The 20,143-nt window shown below is 40.8% G+C and overlaps 1 protein-coding gene across 1 annotated transcript in view; it reads left to right on the top strand.

Moving 5' to 3' along the window:
- The window catches only part of Kcnh5 (potassium voltage-gated channel subfamily H member 5), a 285,962-nt gene that overhangs the window by 12,736 nt on the left and 253,083 nt on the right, over nt 1–20,143 (top strand). Inside the window, exon 2 of the mRNA XM_032907944.1 lies at nt 8,795–8,918. Within this exon, the coding sequence (XP_032763835.1) occupies nt 8,795–8,918 (124 nt within the window). The remainder of the gene's footprint in view (nt 1–8,794; nt 8,919–20,143) is intronic.

Genomic DNA, 20,143 nt, shown 5'->3' with positions numbered 1-20,143 from the left:
AAACTGGAAATTTCACCCTTCGCCTTTCCACCTACAACTTCCTATCTACTATGTCCCACCTTCATACCCATGTTTATTCCCGCTCCCACCCCTGGTCCTTGCCTTGAACTGGGATTCAATGCATGAGCCCCTCCACCTGCCTTTTCAATGTGGGATCTATCTCAGGTGGTTATTCTTGTATTGCAAGTCCTTTACTGAGCAAGTTGCCGCCCTAGCCTCTAAGTCTCATTTTAGAATTACTGCACAGTTTCCTGGAAGGCATGCCCCTCCAGCTAGGACTGGGTGAATATATTTAGAGGCCTACCTTGTTGGCCTTCCTCACTGGCTGCTATAGACCTAGGAAAAATTGCACAATAATGAAAGTGTTTTCTTCTCCTTAAGTTCTTTCTCACCTCTCTCCATGCCTTCTTTCTCTCTCAATATTCTAGACTTCATTTGGTTGTCTTATATCACTTCTTAAAATATTTGACAATTCTCACTAATACTTCTCTCAAAGATAATGTGCATTAAAAAGTCAAGAGGGAGAAAGAATAGTAGTTTAACCCACCCAAATGCATTTTAATCAACATTTTCTACTCTCTCTCTTTAAAAGTAGTGTGTTTATTTAAGATATGCAATATTTAAAAATTGTGTATGTGTGTATATGTGTGTATTTGTATATGTGTATGGTATGTATGTATATGCGTGTATCTATACATATGTGTAGTGTGTGTGTATACATATGTTCAGTGTGTGCATATGTGTGTGTGTAAAGTGACAATCTCAGTATCATTCATCACCTACCATGTAGTCTTGACACAGAATTTCACATTTGCTGTTTAGTACACCAGGCTCGCTGGCCCGAGAGCTTCTGCGAATTCTCCTGTCTTCTACCCAATCACAAAGACACCACTAGGATTACAGACGTCTGCTACAGCATCTGGCTTTTTGTGACTTTGGGTTCTGAATTCAGATGCTTACATTTGTTTGGCACATACTTTATCCACGGGGCCATTTCCCCAGCTAAAATGTTATGCACGCATATAGACATATGGACAGCATCAGGGAGGTCCAGAAAGCTGGCCTACCCATTGCTCCAATGCTTCCCACAATGGTAACTTCTGAGCTAAAATGTGTCTGAGCAGTCTCAGCCTGCCTCCCTTCAGTCTTCTCTCCATGTACTTCTCTGTCCTCTTTCCATTGTTAGTGTCCTGTAATTCATCGATCTAAAGGGTATAGTCTTCATAAAACCAAAACAGTACATGGTAGAAAGTCAAAGCTTGTTGGAGCAGCCCAGAGGAAAGCCATTTTTCCCCACCTGAACTTCTGTATAAAGGAAAGAAGTTGCCCAAGGTGACTTTACAGCATTTCTCGGACAGCTTCTGACCTCTCCTCTTTCAGAGCTTTCTGTCAGCATGGGTTTCTGATCTCCTTCATAGACGGGATTAATATGTTGGAGCGGAACTCAAGTGTAATTATCTTCCTATCTCCTGAAGAAGTCATTCTGTGAAGAAATGCTTCTTTATGCTAAAATGAAGCCAAACAAAGTGAGAGCTCAATGCAGTTGAGAAACAAGGATAGAAGAGAGTCGTAGTCATCGAAGCCTGCTTCTGCCCTTTCCTGGTACCTGACTCCTTTTGCCTGACTTCACCAGCAGAGTCCTATAAGTTTCCTGGCCTGTTTTCCCATCTATAGAAAAGGAAGGAGAAGGCATGCAAGATAGACATGACATTACTCTTAGGAATCATCCTAGGTTCTTTTTAAACCTCAGGTCCTCTCTCAGAAGGTCTAGGTTGGGTCTGTCCCAGACTTTGTTGAGCAGGAGGCTTATCTCCTGGACTGTATTTTTTTTTTCATTCTACCCTGAGGGAGTCTGTTCAGTGCATCTACATTAGAAGCTAGCAATCTCCACTTTGACACTTGTATCAAGATTCTCTTGCAGTTGCCAGCCTTCAGGAATTACTACGCTAGTCGAGCGTAGCTCCATCTTGGCTGCACATTGGAAGCACTTGAGAGGATTTAAAAATGAATCCCAGTGTTTGGAAGTCCCTTTTCTGATGAGCTAAACCAGAAACCTCAGGGCATGAGATCCAGAATGAACAGCCCTTATGCTCCTAACCTGAAGCTCCTTGACTCAAAGTGGACTCAAGACTGAGAAACAGCGGTCACCATCTTTAAAGAGACTTACAGTTCTTTATACTTGGTTTTTAGCTGGTAAATTGTGTGTATGCATTCATGTGGCCGGTATGATGTCTTGATGCATGTATACATTGTAGGATGACCAAATGAGTCTAATGACTATCCATCACATCAAATATGTGTCTTCTCTTTGGGATGAGACCATCAAAATTCTTCTCTTTTACTAAATTGAAAAACAACAGCATCATTAACTCATCCTGCCACAAAGCACCAGAAACTACAGTACCTGTGCCCAGAACTGTGCTTCTGAAATCTCAGCCCCCTGGTGGGCAATCACACCTTAGGCACCTTACAAGGACCACATTTGTGCATTTGGGCCTTCCGGAAGTGATATGTTTGTAAACATTTGAAGAGCTGGAATAGCCTGGATACCAATGGAAGTTCAATACTCAGGAATCCATGGCTTTGTGTGCTGTGATAGTGAGGACACGATAGAGCTAGATTTCCAGTCAAGACTGGCAGCAATGGCTGCTGCTGCTTCTGCTACTGCAGCCATTGTGGCTGCGACTGCGGCTGCGGCTGCTGCTGAGGTCAGTGATGGCCACTTAGAATTCTGGGAAATTTCCTGAACCCTATCTTGCTACTGACCATCTAGAAGAACCCCACCTTCTGGATTCTGACCTGCCTCCTTTGCAGTGAGCTAGTCCTCCACAGTGAATTTCCTTCACCCACTCCGCTTTAAAGCTGAGAGAAATTAAAAATTTCTGGGAGGTAATTTTAATTAGTTTTACTCCTGTTCTTAATATCTGTCAGTGATATCACATTTCTTGTTTGTTAAAACAAGTAGTGTACTTCAGGGAGGCGGTAATGTGAGCATTGTGTATGCACACAGTGTTTCGCCTACTACATATGCAAATTTATAAACGGGCTCAGCAACTTCTGTCCAACTTAGCCGTGTTTACTTCTCACTTCCTGTTTACTCGTAACTTACCTCTCTGCCTGATATAAACGCCCAGGTTTCAGTTTGTAGGTCCAGTGGGAAGAAGTGGTTTTCTGTTGCAGTTGCTCTGTGCTTGCACACATGGGCGCTCACCTACACCCCCTACACACAGTGCTAGCTGTCTCTGCACTCACGGCGCAGCTGGGAAAGAGCTCCTGCAAATAGTACACTCTAATATTTTGTGAAGAATTTTTTGCTCTGATAGTTTATGAAGGTTTTGCTTGCATTGCTCATTGTTAGTCCCCATAATTACGCAGAGGGGTGCTTATCACTCTTGCTGATTTGTATATGTAGAAACCGATGCTGTCGTCGAAATCCCCGGGTTTTCTGTCGTGCTCTCAGTAGTGTCGAGAATCAATCTGGACAGGATGATCAGTGGGACTTTGATTATTATGAACATTTACCAGCTGATGACTTCTTATATGGGCAAATTTGCTCAATTATGATTTTATAAAATATTCAGAAACAAGAGTAAGAGTTCTTACAGTCGTCTCTCATAAGGCCAGAGTCATGTCATTAAGACCCAGCAGGGGGGACAGGGAACGGCAGAGTCTAATTACTCTCAGAGTCTAAATGGCTGGTCTCCAGTTTGAAGCACAAAGGCCAACAGAAGACACATCGCCCAGACTATCTTAAAAGCTTGTGACAGCCTTTAAAATTCTCTCTGAGTTATTAGTTCTGATTGGCTGTGCAGGCAAACACTAGTGTATACCCGGAAAATATCTAGCTCTCCCCATTCAGTGTTATTGCTGTAACTCAGTAGATATTTTTTTTTCTTTTCTTTTTTTCGGAGCTGGGGACCGAACCCAGGGCCTTGCGCTTGCTGGGCAAGCGCTCTACCACTGAGCTAAATCCCCAACCCTCAGTAGATATTTTAAAAATGGATTTGAAACAATGCACAACATCCATTGCCCAGTTTTGGTTGGAACTTCCGTTTTCCTTTCCACGAACAACTCTGCCTCCAAACCACTAAGAGGAGTAGGCCCTCCCTGCCGGGGTTACTTTCGTTTGTTTCTTTCATCTAAATCTATCTGCTTTTCCATCTAAAGCAAAAAAGAATCCTGGCTTCCCCCAGAAAGAGTTGAGTATGCACACCTCAGTCAGGAGTTGGGAGTTGGAGAACATGTACTCCGGTTTCTGCCTTTTGACCCTGAGCGCCTGGGCTCTGGGAACCTCTGACTTGTGGCTGGCCAATCAGGAAGAGGGGAGTGAGGATACTTCCTGGGTCAGAACAATGCATGTCGCAGAGTGGGTCCTGCTTTTGTTGACTGCTTTGTTATCACGCGGAGATACCGGAGAGTGTGTGAAGCACATCACCGGCTGATCAGTAGTGATGGCTGCCCTGCTGGGCGGTAGTCTCCAAGATGGTCCCAGTGGAGAGCAGGAGAAAGCGGTTGAGAGGCAGTAGGAAGATACGGCAGAGCCAAAATGGAACAAGCAGAGTTCTGGTTCTAAATCTAACAGATGTTTTGAAGCGAGGCTCTTCATGATGTAGGGAGGTCTGCATAGCCTTGGGGGGGGGGAGGGTTGCTTAAGGCAGGCTTTCCATCGATTCAGTGAAGCTTAGAACACTTGAAAATTGAAACAGATTATAAAACAGTACATGTCACGTACGTAATAAGTATTGTTTAAGAAATTTGGGGGGCTATGCACTTCGTGTGCATTTCTCTTGGTGAACCCCCATTTGTGAAAAGCTGCTTTCTAAGCGGTTTCTGGGAGGAAAATAAACCCGGCTGAGCAAGCAGGTTAGGGTTCCAACCTTTCTCTTTCTTTTTTCAAAGCACATGGGCTCCTTGTTGCCAGGACATCGGGAATTCTTTCAATCAATAAGCAATGTATTATATTGCAAATTTAAAAAGTTTTTAAATTGGCAAGTAAAACTATACATTTTGTACCTATTTGTGGTAAATAATATGATGTTTTAGTATATGAGTGCGTTATAGAGGAGCTAAATCGAGCTACCGAATGTACTTACTACATCACATATCTTTTTTGTCATCGAGAATAAAATCTACTCCCTTGGTGACTTTCAAATATGCAATGTAGTGCTGTAACTCTGGTTGCTGTGGAAACTGTACTTCTCTCAAACATGCAATTGCTAACTAGTTTCCAGTCCTTTGACTACCTCTGTCCAGTTCCCCAACCCTTCGGTCCCTGTTAACTTAACACCTTTTTTCCTCTCTGTTTTGTGTGTTTCAATTTTGTACTTTATATGCAAATGGAGCCTATGTAATATGCAAACGCAAAGACAAATGCAGCGTTAGCCTTTGGCTTATTTTACTTAGTGTGAAGTCCCCAAAGCTCGCCCATGTTGTGGCCAATGACAGGGTTCCCTGTTTTTGAAGAATGCACGTTATTCCACTATACGTATATAATACATTCTGTTCAGCCTCTTGTATACTGTGTGCAGGTAAAGGATGTGTGTGAGTGCGGGGATGTGTGTGGTCCTCACTGAATGAGGTACAGAGGAAGCAGAGTTGATGCTCTCCTTAAGTGTTTAATAGGCAAAGGGGTGCAGGAAAAGCAAGAGTAAAGAGTTAGCATTGCCAGTGAGCATACTTTGGAATTGATAAAGAAACTGACCTGAACCTAACAGTGTGGACTTTAGGGTCAATGTGCTTCTTCTATTAGGGAGGGGCGCTTATAGGTCTGGTATTGGATTTGAGATCTGATGATGTAAGCATCTGGGCTGCCTGAGCTGCATGAAGAGACATGGGGTTTCAAGATGAGTTGATGTTGGTTTGAATATGAGACTGAAAATCAGGAAGAATTGCAGCCACACGGCCTACCATGGCTTTCAGTCACCGCGCATATGACTTATAGATTAGAGAGGGCAACCTAACCTGGGCTAACGGAGAAAAGAGAATCACTTTTGATGATTATAATCGATGCCACCTATAAATGAAAACACCACGCGCTTAAAGAGGAATTTGTGCTTTCTGACTCATCTTTGCAGGAAGCAGCTAATCTTCCTCATCGTGCTAGCTGCGCTCTCCGAGGGATACTCTTAACTATTCTCACAATGAAGACCTAACTCAAATGTCAGTGTTTTAAAAAACATGCACCGAACGGAGAGGAGAATCTATTATCCTTTTGTGCTTTCTAAGCTTATGTGCAGTTAAGTGCTCTTAAATGTACAGTATGAGTGTGGATAAATATACGCTCATATACCTCAAGACAGTGAGCCCTTACATCTCCCAGAAAGTTGTTGTTATTGTTATTATCATTATTAATTCATTTACTTCCCAAATGTTGCTCTCTCCTAGGCCCCCCTTGGAGAGTCCCCCCTTCCCCTCCCCCTCCCTTTTGCCTCTGAAAGGGCTGCCTCTCTATATTCCCCCAGCCTGGTGCATCAAGTCTCCTCAGGATTAGGCGCATCCTCTCCTACTGAGGCCAGATGTGGCAGCCCCCCAAAAAGTTATTATTATTTTTTCCTTCCTATAATCCCGTCATTCCTTTCAGAAACCATTGCCGTGAGTAATTAGCATAGTCATCACCTTAAGCTCCATCACAACTACAATGTAAAGGAAACTGCTGTGTGGCCACCATCACCACTACCACGGTAGCTTTGTCTGTATTTATACTTCATATGGATGACTTTTTTTTTTTAACCACCATGAATGAATATATATTATACTGTGGTACATACCAGAAGTTTGTTCCATTATAGACTGAAGCGGTGTTCCTTGTATGAATTTGACACCGTGTAACCACTCTCTTGATTGACATTGTTTCCAAGGTTTGACTACATGAGTGAATGTGACGTGAGTGGTTTCCTTTCCTTTCCTTTTTTAAATGGACCTTTTGTTCACGTGAGTTTTCATTTCACTTGAGTGAACAAGTAAGATGTACCTTTTGGGTTAGAGATGTATATTTAACTTTACAAGAAATTATGCTCAAAAAGGCTCATAACATTTTGTATTTTTATAACATCTTATATTTAGATCTAGGTCCAGTGGTCCCATTTTCTTACCAGTGATGGTAGTAGTAGCCTTTGTAGCTTCTCTGCTGGATGAGTGGTGAACTGTCACTGTGCTATTAGTCTGGACTGTCTTCGTGTCTTCTGAGTGGGACCATACACTATACAAATTATATCCCCGGGATTTTGCAAGAATTCTCTGTATATTCTGAGTTGACTTCAGGTATCCACATTATGAATATTTTCTCAACCAGACTATAGGCTTCCATTTTATTTTCTCAACAGTGTTCTTGGATGGAGGCTTCATTTGCCTCTTGATGTGCCTGATTTATCAATACTTTGTTTTATGTTGATTGATATGAGTTTTATACGATAAACTTTTGTCTTTCTCAAGACTGCTAAATTCACTCTTGCGTTTTTTCTTCTGTCTTCATTTATGACTTTCAGTTTTCTTATGAGATCTATGACCTTTGACACCTTAGCCTTATGTGACTTGGCTCTGTCACCCCATCAACTGTCCCTACTGGGAGTCTTAGAAAAGCACCTGTTCTCTAAAGGATTTGTCTTTCTTCAGTTTTTCCCCATTTTTGGTCATGATTGTTCCCAAAAGACATTTCTCATCTGTCATCCTGGGCTCGATTTGATATCTATTCTCTAGATCATTCTGACGGTCGCTTTACTTACAGTGTTAATATGTAAACTTGAGAAGAAGAACACAGAGCACATTCTTCTAACTTCTATTCCACTCCGATATCTGACCCAGAGGTCCTCCTTTCGCACAGCAGCTCTCGCTCAGTAACTATTGAATTGCATTGTTGGTTTTGGGAGAGCCAGTTCTGAGTGAGGATTTCAAACCTGCCGCTTACAATTTAATTTCCATTTTTGGATTCTACCTGAAGAGGAGCCCAAAGGATTATTTTATAGTAGATTTTAAAAGTAGACTATTCTTTTTACTTTTAAAGTTCTTCTAAAGATGTTTGTTTAAAATAATTTTCATTTATGTTCTTATTATTTGAATTCATTTTCACTTTATTCTCATGAGACCATTAACATTTTTAAAGTCATAGCCTAAAACTGTTGTTTTTTTCCAACCACAGTTAATACCCAAATATACTTTTTGAACTAATTTTACACCTAAAACAAACCTATTTTTCTGTGTACAGTAGAGCAGCAATATGAACTACATATATTTGCTGGGTTCTATGTCACACGCAGAAGTCATAGATTTTGATAGTTTTTGATATTTGCTAGATTTTTGAATGATTTTTATTTCCAAAGAGAACTCTTTAATGCTTTTTTTTTAGAGTTTTCGAGATCAAGTAATAAAACGAGTAAAGAATTCGTCTCGTCAAATCTTATTTGCATTAATAGCATTTTGGGGGGAACATATTCAGCATACCTGTTATAACATCAATAGTCTTAGTCTGTGGAAAAGAGACTCCAGCCTATCTAATAAGTGAAGACATGTGTAGACATCAGTACTACTGACCACTAAGGACACTCTTCTCCATTAGACACCTGACTGCAAAGAGGTGCCCTACATTGTGTTCAGTGGGAATTTTGGTTTGTGACGTAAAGCTTGGGTTTATTGAAGATGTCATTGGTCATCATACTGACTGGCTTATGGCACCTTTCATATCATTTGTCTTATAGCATACAGCCATTGTATTTGCTCATCTTATAAAATTTTCTTTTTTGATCACTTGAAAGACAAAGGCTGTTCAATAAAGCTAAGTAATTTTCTCTTTCTTCTTTAGAATCAAGTTTCTTACTGGGAAACGCCCAAATTGTGGACTGGCCTGTAGTTTATAGTAATGACGGTTTTTGTAAACTCTCTGGATATCATCGAGCTGACGTCATGCAGAAAAGCAGCACTTGCAGGTAAGCAAAATCTTTTCCAAATATGAGCAAAATTCTGAGAGTGGTGAGAAGATGTGTTTACTCATACTCACGACTGGATGAAAATTATGTAAAAGAAGTAAAAAGAGACTTAATCGTGAATAGCAAATATGAGTTTTGGGAACTGATTCTGATAACTTTTGCAAAGGGAGACTTTAGCTTATATGTGAATTAATTCACCCATTAAAATTTTTTGGTCACCTACAGTGGGCCAGCAGGTCACACAGATCCTGACTGATCAAAGGAGTAGTCAGTATTAGGAAGCCACTGATGACATTGATACCTCTGGAACAATTAAAATAGTCCCTAACAAAATAGAAATCCAGACCCAGCCAAGGGGAGCATAGTTCATAAGAATGTAAAACCACAAAAACGAAACCTATCAATTACACTGAGCCAACCACATGACATTATACTGTTGCTATAGTTAACCCAGCTGTTTGTTTTGTTTTATATAAAATAGAATATTGATATTGTATTAGTTATGACAACTTTAAAAATAGGCCATGTCTACAAAGCTTATGGAGAATTATGATAAAAATGGATCAGAAAATAAATGAATGAAAAAACAAACAAACAAACAAACAAGAAACCTATGAATCAGGAACTAATTTAGAATCTAAAACTTTTCCACCATATTTCAGTAAGGACAGATGGGACCCCATCCCCCATTGCCTGCCACCACTTTAGTTTTTCTTTAAATTTCTCACTTAACTAAGTGTTGGAGTCAAATTATTTTGGAACTGAAAAGGATCTGGACTTTTCTTTCTAGTTCAAGTTCTAAGAAAACATAGGGGGTGCTTTGTTAAGGGACTTACCCAGGGAAGCAGAGAGATTTCTGGGTTTTGTTTCCTATCTATTTATACTGAGATGCAATGTGTGTGTATGTGTGTGGTATATATGTGAATGATCTGCATCTTCATAACATCTAAATCTGACACTGCACACAGAAAAACTTAAATAACCTTTGCAAAACAGATTCTAAAACTCTCAAACCAGTTGAACCATAGTTAGACAAGATTGGTATGCTGGGCTAGTAGTTGGCAAGTTAAACCAGAATCTTAAGATGATTTTCATGTGTATTAAGGCTTGAGGAACAATCTGTTCACACTTTCTCACCCCTCCTCCACCAGACACCCTCATTTTTCTTTCTTGAGGTTATCCCTGCAGTTTGTCTACATTCCAAAGCATGAAATATAAGAATCAATGAGGATAAGGAAAACTGTGGCCTGAGGATGGGCCACGCCTTTGGTAGTACTGATATCTTTTAAACATGGGTAGACATTTGAACTTAGTGCTAAAAAAACAAAAACAACTTCCCCCTTAGACCACTAAAGGTGTGTTCAGTGCTGTGAGATGTGGCAGATTAATTAGTCTGTGTGCCACTGTTTACATATTTTAGGAGAGTTTAGGTTAGAAAAAGGGAAAGCTTTCTGGTCAACCTTATCGTGTGGGACAGGCACTATAATGAGCCCAACAGAACATAGATGCTCCCCCACCTCTTATTCTTAGATGGTTGGGATCGCATTTTTTGTGTCAGATGCTATTTTGCATCTAACGAGATCTGTGATTTCCCTAAGCAAGCTGTGCTTGTCCTTTCTGACTCCAGATAGCTCATGTGTGTATCTTTGCAACATCATGTTAGTTTGAAATGAACAACTTGCCATCTTCATGTGTGCATGTATTATGTATGTGCACAGGTTGAGTGTGTGTGTGTGTGTGTGTGTGTGTGTGTAAAGTGCATGTATGGGTTTGTGTGTGTGCCAGTGTCTACATGCATGTGATATGTATATGTAGATGTGAGTGGCTGTTATCATGCTTGTGGAGGTCAGTGGAGAACATCCTGTGTCTTCCTCTATTGCTATCCACCTCTCTCTCTCTCTCTCTCTCTCTCTCTCTCTCTCTCTCTCTCTCTCTCTCGGCAAGATCTTTCATTGAACTAGAAGCACACTGTTTCAGTTAGGCTACCTGGCCAGTGAGTTCCTGGGCTCTGCTTGTCTTTGCCCTTCAACGATGGGGTACAGACATGGGCACCTATAACTAGCACTTACCTGGGAGCTGGGGATTTGAACTGAGATCCTTGGTTACTTACTCACTAAATCATCTCACCAGCTCTTGCTGGGGGTTTTATTCCTATTGCTTTAGCTGTTTCTGAGAAGATTGGCTATTGCTATCTGAATCTCTCTTCTCCCCATGGGCCCCCTACCTCTGTAGATTTTACAGAGAGGGTTTCTCTCTGTAGCCCTGGCTGCACTGGAACTCACTCTGTAGATCAGGATGGCCTTGAACTCAGGAATTCACTTGCCTCTGCTTCTCCAGTGCTAGAATTAAAGGTGTGTATCACCATGTCTAGTGCTGTCTGCATGTCTCTTAAGATTTTCCTTCCTTCTGTGTCCCATGTGCTTGTCCTATTCCATGATGTTTTATTTGGTAAATATAGGTTTTTCTATAGACAAATGCATAAAAATGCTTGTGCATCATATTTATACAGTTTTTTTTGTTCTAAAAGAGTTAATTTTTCCTTTATGTCACCAGTCACTAGTACCAGGAGAAGTAACTTGAAAATAGGGATTCTACCATATTTACTTTAAAATTTTTAATTTGTTTTATACCATTTATTTATTCATCCACCATCATTCAGTCTGTCTGCCTATCTATCTATCTATCTATCTATCTATCTATCTATCTATCTATCTATCTATCTATCTATCTATCTAATTATTGTGTGTATGCATCTTGTGTTGTGGCATGATAATGGAGGACAAGGTACAACATGTACAAATTGGCTCCTTCCTTTCACCATGTAAGCTCCGGGAATTGAACTCAGGTAGTCAGGCTTAGCAACATATGACCTTCCTCACTGAGTCGTCTTACTAGCCCACACTTACTTTTGAATTTACTATTACAGAATATAAGAGTGCTTATTTATATGTCTTTGTTAAACTATGTTGTCTACCTTTGCAGTAAATTCTAACGTAGGTCTCCTATGCTCCTGAAAAGCATGCTTTGATTTTTAGTGTCATCCCAAGTGTTAAAGCGTTCCAAGAAATTTGCGATCATTCGGACTTTTCCATTATGAGAAGAAGTGACCATGTCTTCCCTCGTCTCCCTCAACTCTGAGAGACACACTTTCAGAGATGGCTGCCTTTTGAGTAAACAGTCTTTATGCACCTGTACACTAAATATGAAGTGCGTTTTTGCTTATCTAAAAACTGCAGCCATTTAAGGTCTGCACAGAGTAGCTGATGAATGAACAGATAATACCCCAGCCCTGACAGCTTTCATTGGAAGCACAATTGCATAAATACTATTCCATTTTAAACTTTCTCTTTCCTCTTTAAATAACAAACAACAAACAAAAGCTACCTATTTTGTGTTGACTGCACCATTATTTAGAAGAATGAAGACCAAGAAATAATTAGAATATTGAGTTGTAGGAAATCTGTTTAAACTATTATCACAAAGCCCTAACTTCCTAAACCACATGCATTGAGAGCACAACAGTGAACAAATTAAATAACAAATTTCAGGACAGAGAAGGAGACTACAGCCAACCAATCCATATATGTATTAAACAGGGTCTGTCTGTGAGTCTGAGTTTTCATAACATGCAGATTTCTCTCCCTATTTCTTGAGTAATTTTATAACATCTTTTGGACACGAGGTGCAAGGAAACAGAGGAAGGGGAGAAGAGAGTTACATCCAGATCTAGAAACATAAGATGGATGTTAAAGGTCACTACATTATCAGCAATGATTCTATAACCATTGAATTGAATGCACTGATCAGTCACTTTGCACAACAAAGGGCTTTGAAAAGAAATCAAACAATTTTACTGATTTCTGAATCTGTGCAATCTTTTTGCTAATCTTTAAAGAATTTAATGCAAAGAAATGGGGTTTGTTGTGTCATTTTTGCAAATATATGCCACTGTTCTTTATTTTTTTACTTATTCACTTTATATCCACCTCATTGCCCCTCTCCTCTTCACCTCTTCTCACAATCCCCCCTTCATCTCCCCTTCCCTTCTTCTATGAGCAGGTGCCCCCCACCCCGGATATCTCCCCACCCTGGCACATCAAGTCTCTGAGAGGCTAGGCCCATCGTCTCCCACTGAGCCCAGACAAGGCAGCCCATCTAGAAGAACATATCTCATGAACAGCCAACAGCTTTTGGGATAGCCCCCTTTTCAGTCATTTGGGACTCACATGAAGACCAAGCTTCACATATATGAAGGGAGGCCTAGGTCCATCCCATATATGTTCTTGGCTGGTGGTTCAGTCTCTGAGAGACCCAAAGGGTCCAGGTTAGTTGACTGTTGATCTTCCTGCTGAGTTCCTATCTCCTTTGGGCCTTCAATCCTTTTCCTATTCTTCCATAAGAGTCCTCAAGCTCCATCTACTGTTTGGCTCTGGGTGTCTGAGTCAGCTGCTGTGTGGAGGACCGCCATGTCTAGACTCCTTGGTGCTTGCCTATGGGTGGGTCTCAAGTTGGTCTGATTATTGGCTGACCATTCCCTCAGTCTCTGCTCCATACCTCGCCCCTTTGTTCTTTATCTTCCTCCCCCCCCTGTCCTCCCTCACCTCCCCAGCTCCTCCTCACTGATCCTCTTCCTCAGACAGTCCTCCCTCATGCTTTTAGGTCACACATATTCTGTTACTCTCCTTTCTACCACTTCTCTGTTCAACGGAAGAAAATAATTAATAATAAAACAATATCACTAAATCTGGAAAGGAAGATGACATAAAATTTCCTTCCAAAGATGCAATTAATTAGTCAGGAGAGTGGGTCTTGAGACCATTAGTAAAAACAGTGCAATCTGTAGGATCTAAACATGTTTCTTTTTTACTGATTTTATTGATCATTTTTACTAAAATGTATAAAATAAGAATCAGTGACTCACAGATCAGTGAGTCTTACTATGACACTGCATAGCAGAGAAAAGGAATAGTATATGATATATGTGGCACGTATTTGATTATTTGATGTGAAATCAGTAGGAATAGGGCAATGATGAGAGCAATAGTGGTCCATCATAATTTTAAAACATTCAAATGTAAATTGCTCTATAGGGAAAATCTTTAAACAATGTCAAATTGTGCCTTTTCAGTATCAAGAGACTGAGATTTATTTCTTTTTTCTTTTTAATTTTTTTTCATCTTTTGTCCAACTTCTCCTGCACTGGGCTGAATGAAATTGCACACAGTCCTCACCTGTCACAGCACCACCATTGTGGTGTCTTTATCTTTTGAAAAGTTTTCTTTCATGATCCCTCATGCTCATCTTCTCCCTAAGCTTCCCTCAGATGTGTACAGTGTGTCCTGTGAGCGCCTTCTCCACTCATTTGATTCTTGAGCTGAAGATGCTGTTGATTCCTAAGACCTTCAGAATTGCACTGTGAAGCACTATTGGTCATTCTGAATGTCCTCCTCCACCACTAGGTTTTGGAGACCTCTTTAAGCTTCTATGTCACATTCCCCTTCATTGGGATTGGCTACAGTTGAGTGATTGTCGCAGCCTTCCTTTCAGTTGTCCATTCTACCCATGGCATCTGCCCTCCCATACTTTATACCTCAAACTGATTGGAGATGAACAACCTTATATACAGCACAGCTTTGTGGGAGAGAAGGGCTTTGTCTCATAGCCAGAAAGCATATGGAGGGAGCCAGTATAATATGCAATGTCAGGGACTCCTCCCTCACATTGCTGCCCAGAGAGCCCTTCTAGTTTCCCAGTCCCCAGCCATAGCTGAGGCTTCTGGTTGCCTTTCTTTTCATCACAGTAAAATAAAAAACATGTTCTATGACATATCAGGATTCCAAGGGATTTCCGAATTATTTTGTTTTATGATTTAGTAATTGAATTTCTTTTTTTCCATCTTTATTAACTTGGGTATTTCTTATTTACATTTCAAATGTTATTCCCTTTCCCAGTTTCCAGGCCAACATCCCCCTAGCCCTCTCCTTCCCTTCTATATGGAGTTCCCTCCCATCCTCCCCCATTACCCTCCCCCAAAATCCTGTTCACTGGGGGTTCCAGCCTTAGCAAGATCCAGGGACTTCCCTTCCACTGGTGCTCTTACTAGGATATTCACTGCAACCTATGCAGTTGGAGCCCAGGGTCAGTCCATGTATAGTCTTTGGGTAGTGGCTTAGTCCCTGGAAGCTCTGGTTGGTTGGCATTGTTGTTCATATGGGTTCTCAAGTCCCTTCAAGCTCTTCCAGTCCTTTCTCTGATTCCTTCAATGGGGGTCCCATTCTCAGTTCAGTGGTTTGCTGCTGGCATTCGCCTATGTATTTGCTGTATTCTGGCTGTGTCTCTCAGGAGAGATCTACATCTGGTTCCTGTTGGCCTGCACTTCTTTGCTTCATCCATCTTATCTAGTTTGGTGACTGTATATGTATGGGCCACATGTGGGGCAGGCTCTGAATGGGCGTTCCTTCAGTCTCTATTCTAAAATTTGCCTCCCTATTCCCTCCCAAGGGTATTCTTGTTCCCCTTTTAAAGAAGGAGTGAAGCATCCACATTTTGGTCATCCTTCTTGAGTTTCATGTGTTCTGTGCATCTAGGGTAATTCGAGCATTTGGTCTAATATCCACTTATCAATGAGTGCATACCATGTGTGTTTTCCTGTGATTGGGTTACCTCATTCAGGATGATTTTTTCCAATTCCTTCCATTTGCCTATGAATTTCATAAAGTCATTGTTTTTGATAGCTGAGTAGTATTCCATTGTGTAGATGTACCACATTTTCTGTATCCATTCCTCTGTTGAAGGGCATCTGGGTTCTTTCCAGCTTCTGGCTATTATAAATAAGGCTGCTATGAACATAGTGGAGCATGTGTCTTTGTTTTATGTTGGAGCATCTTTTGGGTATATGCCCAAGAGAGGTTAGCTGGGTCCTCAGGTAGTGCAATGTCCAATTTTCTGAGGAACCTCCAGACTGATTTCCGGAATGGTTGTACCAGTTTGCAGTCCCACCAATAATGGAGGAGTGTTCCTCTTTCTCCGCATCCTTACCAGCATTTGCTGTCACCAGAGTTTTTGATCTTAGCCATTCTGACTGGTGAGAGGTGGAATCTCAGGGTTGTTTTGATTTGCATTTCCCTTATGACTAAAGATGTTGAACATTTCTTTAGGTGCTTTTTAGCCATTCGACATTCCTTAGCTGTGAATTCTTTGTTTAGCTCTGAACCCTATTTTGGGTTTTTTGTCTCCCTGCAGTCTAACTTCATGAGTTCTTTGTATATTTTGGATATAAGCCTTCTATCAGTTGTAGGATTGGTAAAGATCTTTTCCCAATCTGTTGGTTGCTGTTTTGTCCTAACGACAGTGTCCTTTGCCTTACAGAAGCTTTGTATCCTTACGAGATCCCATTTGTCGATTCTTGATCTTAGAGCATAAGCTATTGGTGATTTGTTCAGAAAATTTTCTCCAGTGTCCATGTGTTCTAGATGCTTCCCCACTAGTAATTGAATTTCTAAACATCATATTTTTTGCTGTATGTTGGTAGACACAAAAAGTATTGGCTGTTCAAAGGATGATAGGTTTTAAGGGAGGAAGTTCTGGCATTCAAAAACCTGTTGTCAGGGCTTAGTTGGGGACCACTGTAGCCTCTATTTCCAATTAGCTTGAGACTTGGAGAAATCTGTTCTGATTTTGTTTCTGGGGTAGTGGGGTGGAAGAGTGTTTATGTAGACTGGGCAGGGGAGCTTGAGGAGCAGACAGATGCTTTCAAGACTCCTGCCATCCATTGGAAAGCCATTCCCAATCCTTACCCAAATCATCGAATTGGACAGCAAAGCAGAGATGTTAAGAAGTAGACTGTGAGAGTCCACCAGCTGTTTTATCCACACATGAGTGCAGCAGACATGATGGATGGAAGTCAGTGGGTTCCACTCGGCTGGTGCCTTTGCTTCTCTCAGAGCCATTGAGGAAAACTATACCTAGTAATATTTTGATTTTCCCTAATTGTCAGCCATGGATCTAACATTCGTGACCCCCTCTAAATTCTTTTAAGGCAATATAAATAAATAGGTTTGTAAAAAACCTTTTTTGTTAGGATCTACTATACAAAGCAATGCCTTTGAATTCTCTCTAAATTACTTCTTTCGAATTCCAAAGATGATGGTTTTGTTCGAGTTTCCCGCTTCCCCCTTAGCTCTCTCTCTCTGGGCCCTTCTGTTTTCTTCTTTGACTACACATCTCAGTTTGGGCTCCATCCTTCGTTTGTCTAAGGACTCTGCAGTTGCAACCATTCCCAAGCTGAACCCCACGCTTAGCAACAGCGCCACTCACTCTGCATTGGTTCTTTGGTGAAGCACTTGTTGGAGGGTGAATTGGTCTGCACATGTCGCCCCTTATGAGGAGTGACTGTATGCTTGTGGTGCACTTGTCTAGGATCATTGCTGTCCAACGGAAAAGCAGGATGGTTTGATGGAGCTCATGATTAGGTTATTTGTTTATTTATTTATTTTTAGAGTTACGAGGTTTTTTCCTCGTTTGGAAGTCTAACAACCTTACAGTTATCTTGGTTGTTAAATATAATGATGACTGTTTACGAGATTTCCAGAAGACAGAATGCAAGAATAAAGAAATCTTGCTATGAGCCAAAGCCACATTTCTCAAAGATGTCCTCTGAACATATATAAATGGAAGATAAGTAGACGGCCAGTCAAGCCTGGTGAAGCCTATGCTAGTTTTGAAGAGAACTTATCCCCTAGATTCAAAGTTCAAATCTTATCACCGAGTTCAAATCGAGCGAGCTGTGCTAGGAGGTTCACTTCAACCTCATGGTTTCACACGAGAGGAAGTCCCAGAACACTGTGTGTCTCCCTGTAAGCTACAGTGACTCCATCTTTTAGCAAACATGACCCGATTTGCATCCTTGAGTGTGGGAAAGCAAGGAAGGAGAGCTGACCCATGGGTGTATCTTTATACCTCTACTCACAAGAACCAGTCCTGTGGTGTTCCGTCCATCACATGACCTGTTACAATTCATGATTCCATGGGCATTATCCTTTTAATCTTTATCCTGAACTATTATCACTATTATCATTTTGATCGGAGAGGAGATGTCTGACAGCTCATTCCCCAAGTATAGTTTTGCAATAGGCTAAGTGCAGTTTCCCTGATATATCGTGGGCTCTTGGTACCACAGGAGAGATGGGTCATTGCTGTGAAACCAATTTCATTATTTTAATGAAATAAAATAGAAGTCAGTTGTAATTCCTAAAGGGCAGCTTAGCATTGTGTATGAGCAGACATTATATAGCACAATTGCAACTTCTAAAGTGTGAGCACCTTTAAATTCCATTGACCATTAGCTGACCGACTGCATTGCGTTTTGGTCACTCAAAGTCAGGGCTTGAAAAATCGCAACAAAATCATCAGTGTTTGCAAGTAAAATAAGTGAGCACACAAACATGCCCTATCCACATAGCAATATAGTTTCAGGCTTCAGACTCAGTGCTTTGATACTATTTTCTATTGATTTGGGCATAGGCTGAGAGAAAGAAATGAAGTTTTGTTCCGTATATTGATATTCAGGTTCCCCAGGTTTGTTTATTATTTATGTTCACTAATGTATTTGTGTGTGTGTGTGTGTGTGTGTGTGTGTGCATGCACATTTGAATGAATGAGAATGTGTGCACATGCCTCACTGAGTGAGTGGTTGTGCGACTGTGTAAGTGTATAAGTGTGTATGTCTGTGTGTGTGCCTGTGCATAGGTGAATATGACACGCGTACGTGCGTGAGTGAGTGTGCATGTGCCTTAGTGAATGAGTGATTGTATGAATGTGTGAGTGACTGTGTGGCTGTGTGTGTGTGTGCGTGTGCGTGTGTGCTAGCTCCCTTGGGTGTAGACATTAACTATAGATATATGAGCTTACTGCTGAAGTCTTTACTCTGTTCCCCTGATGCACATGTGAGAATTTATGTGGTACCTGTGCTATCGTAGGTACTGCTGCCCTGTAGTGTATATTACAACCTCTCATTGTAATTGGCTTTGGCTTTTGATTTTTTTTATTCTCAAGATGCTTTTAATTCTTGGGGGTATTGTGTGCTTTTTATGAATTTGAGGAAATTATTGTTTATGTGAAGAATAATGGAATTGTGATAGAAGCTCCAGGAAGATTCCATATGTTGTTGAGTCCCACGGACATTCAATCTAGCAGGATTAATTGCTTCAATCCACACACATGTGAGATCTTTCCATTCGAGTGTGTGAATCTTCCAACAATTGTTCATCAGCCTTTTGCAGTTTTCATTGTCAAGGTCAATTATTCCCTGAGATTAATTTGCTCTCAGGTATTTGATATTTTCAACAGCTATTACAAATGAGCTTGCTTTATGATTCCTTTCTCAGCAAGTTCATTACAGAGCATAAAAATACTCATATTTCTATATTGGGTTTGTATCCAGAAACTACCAAATTTGACTACCAGACCTGGTAATCTTCTGATGGGGTCTTTACATTATGATATGCTTTTCTTTTTGTCTGGATCATGCTTGTTCCTTTTGTCTAATTACTCTGGCTAGGAATGCACCATACTTTATGGCTTGTGTGAGTTGCACATGTTATCTAGATCTTATAGGAAATGATCTCAATGTCTTCCTCTCTACTCACTATGGTATTGCTCTGAGACCATCATATGTGGCCTTTTTATGTTGAATTCATTTGCTCTGTTTTGTTGTTTATCTTTGATACTTCTCTGATGAATGTTGCTGAGAGCTCTGGATTTGTCCGTTGGCAGAAGTGAGATGTTCATATCCACAGCTGTCACTGTGTGGTAGCCCCTTTCTTTCTTTAGATATAACAATATGTTTTTGGAACATTGTGTACTTTATTTTATTTTCTGAGACAGGGATACTCTATGTAATACCTCTATGGGGCATTCTAGCATTAGAGATACATGTTACACCTTCCATTGAGCTGATTCCCTTCATCAGCACACAGACACCACCTCTCCGTGTCTTTCTGCCATTTCTGATTTATGGTCTGCTTGTCCAAGTATAGCCATTCTTGATCGCTTGGTGTGGAGCGACTTTCGCAGGCTCCGTCCCTGTCCTTGTCTGTGTATCCTCAATGGTGAAGCAGGAAGTAAGTCCTACTTGTAAGCAGCACATTGTTGGGTCTTGCTTTTTAGTTCTTTCAGGCAATATTTATTTTTTCTTCGGGGCTTCTGATGTATTTGCATCCAAGGTT

This window comes from Rattus rattus, chromosome 7 (genome assembly GCF_011064425.1).
Source record: "Rattus rattus isolate New Zealand chromosome 7, Rrattus_CSIRO_v1, whole genome shotgun sequence".
Taxonomy (NCBI): domain Eukaryota; kingdom Metazoa; phylum Chordata; class Mammalia; order Rodentia; family Muridae; genus Rattus; species Rattus rattus.
The sequence above is the reverse complement of the archived record's forward strand: the minus strand, read 5'-3'. Positions and strand labels throughout refer to the sequence as shown.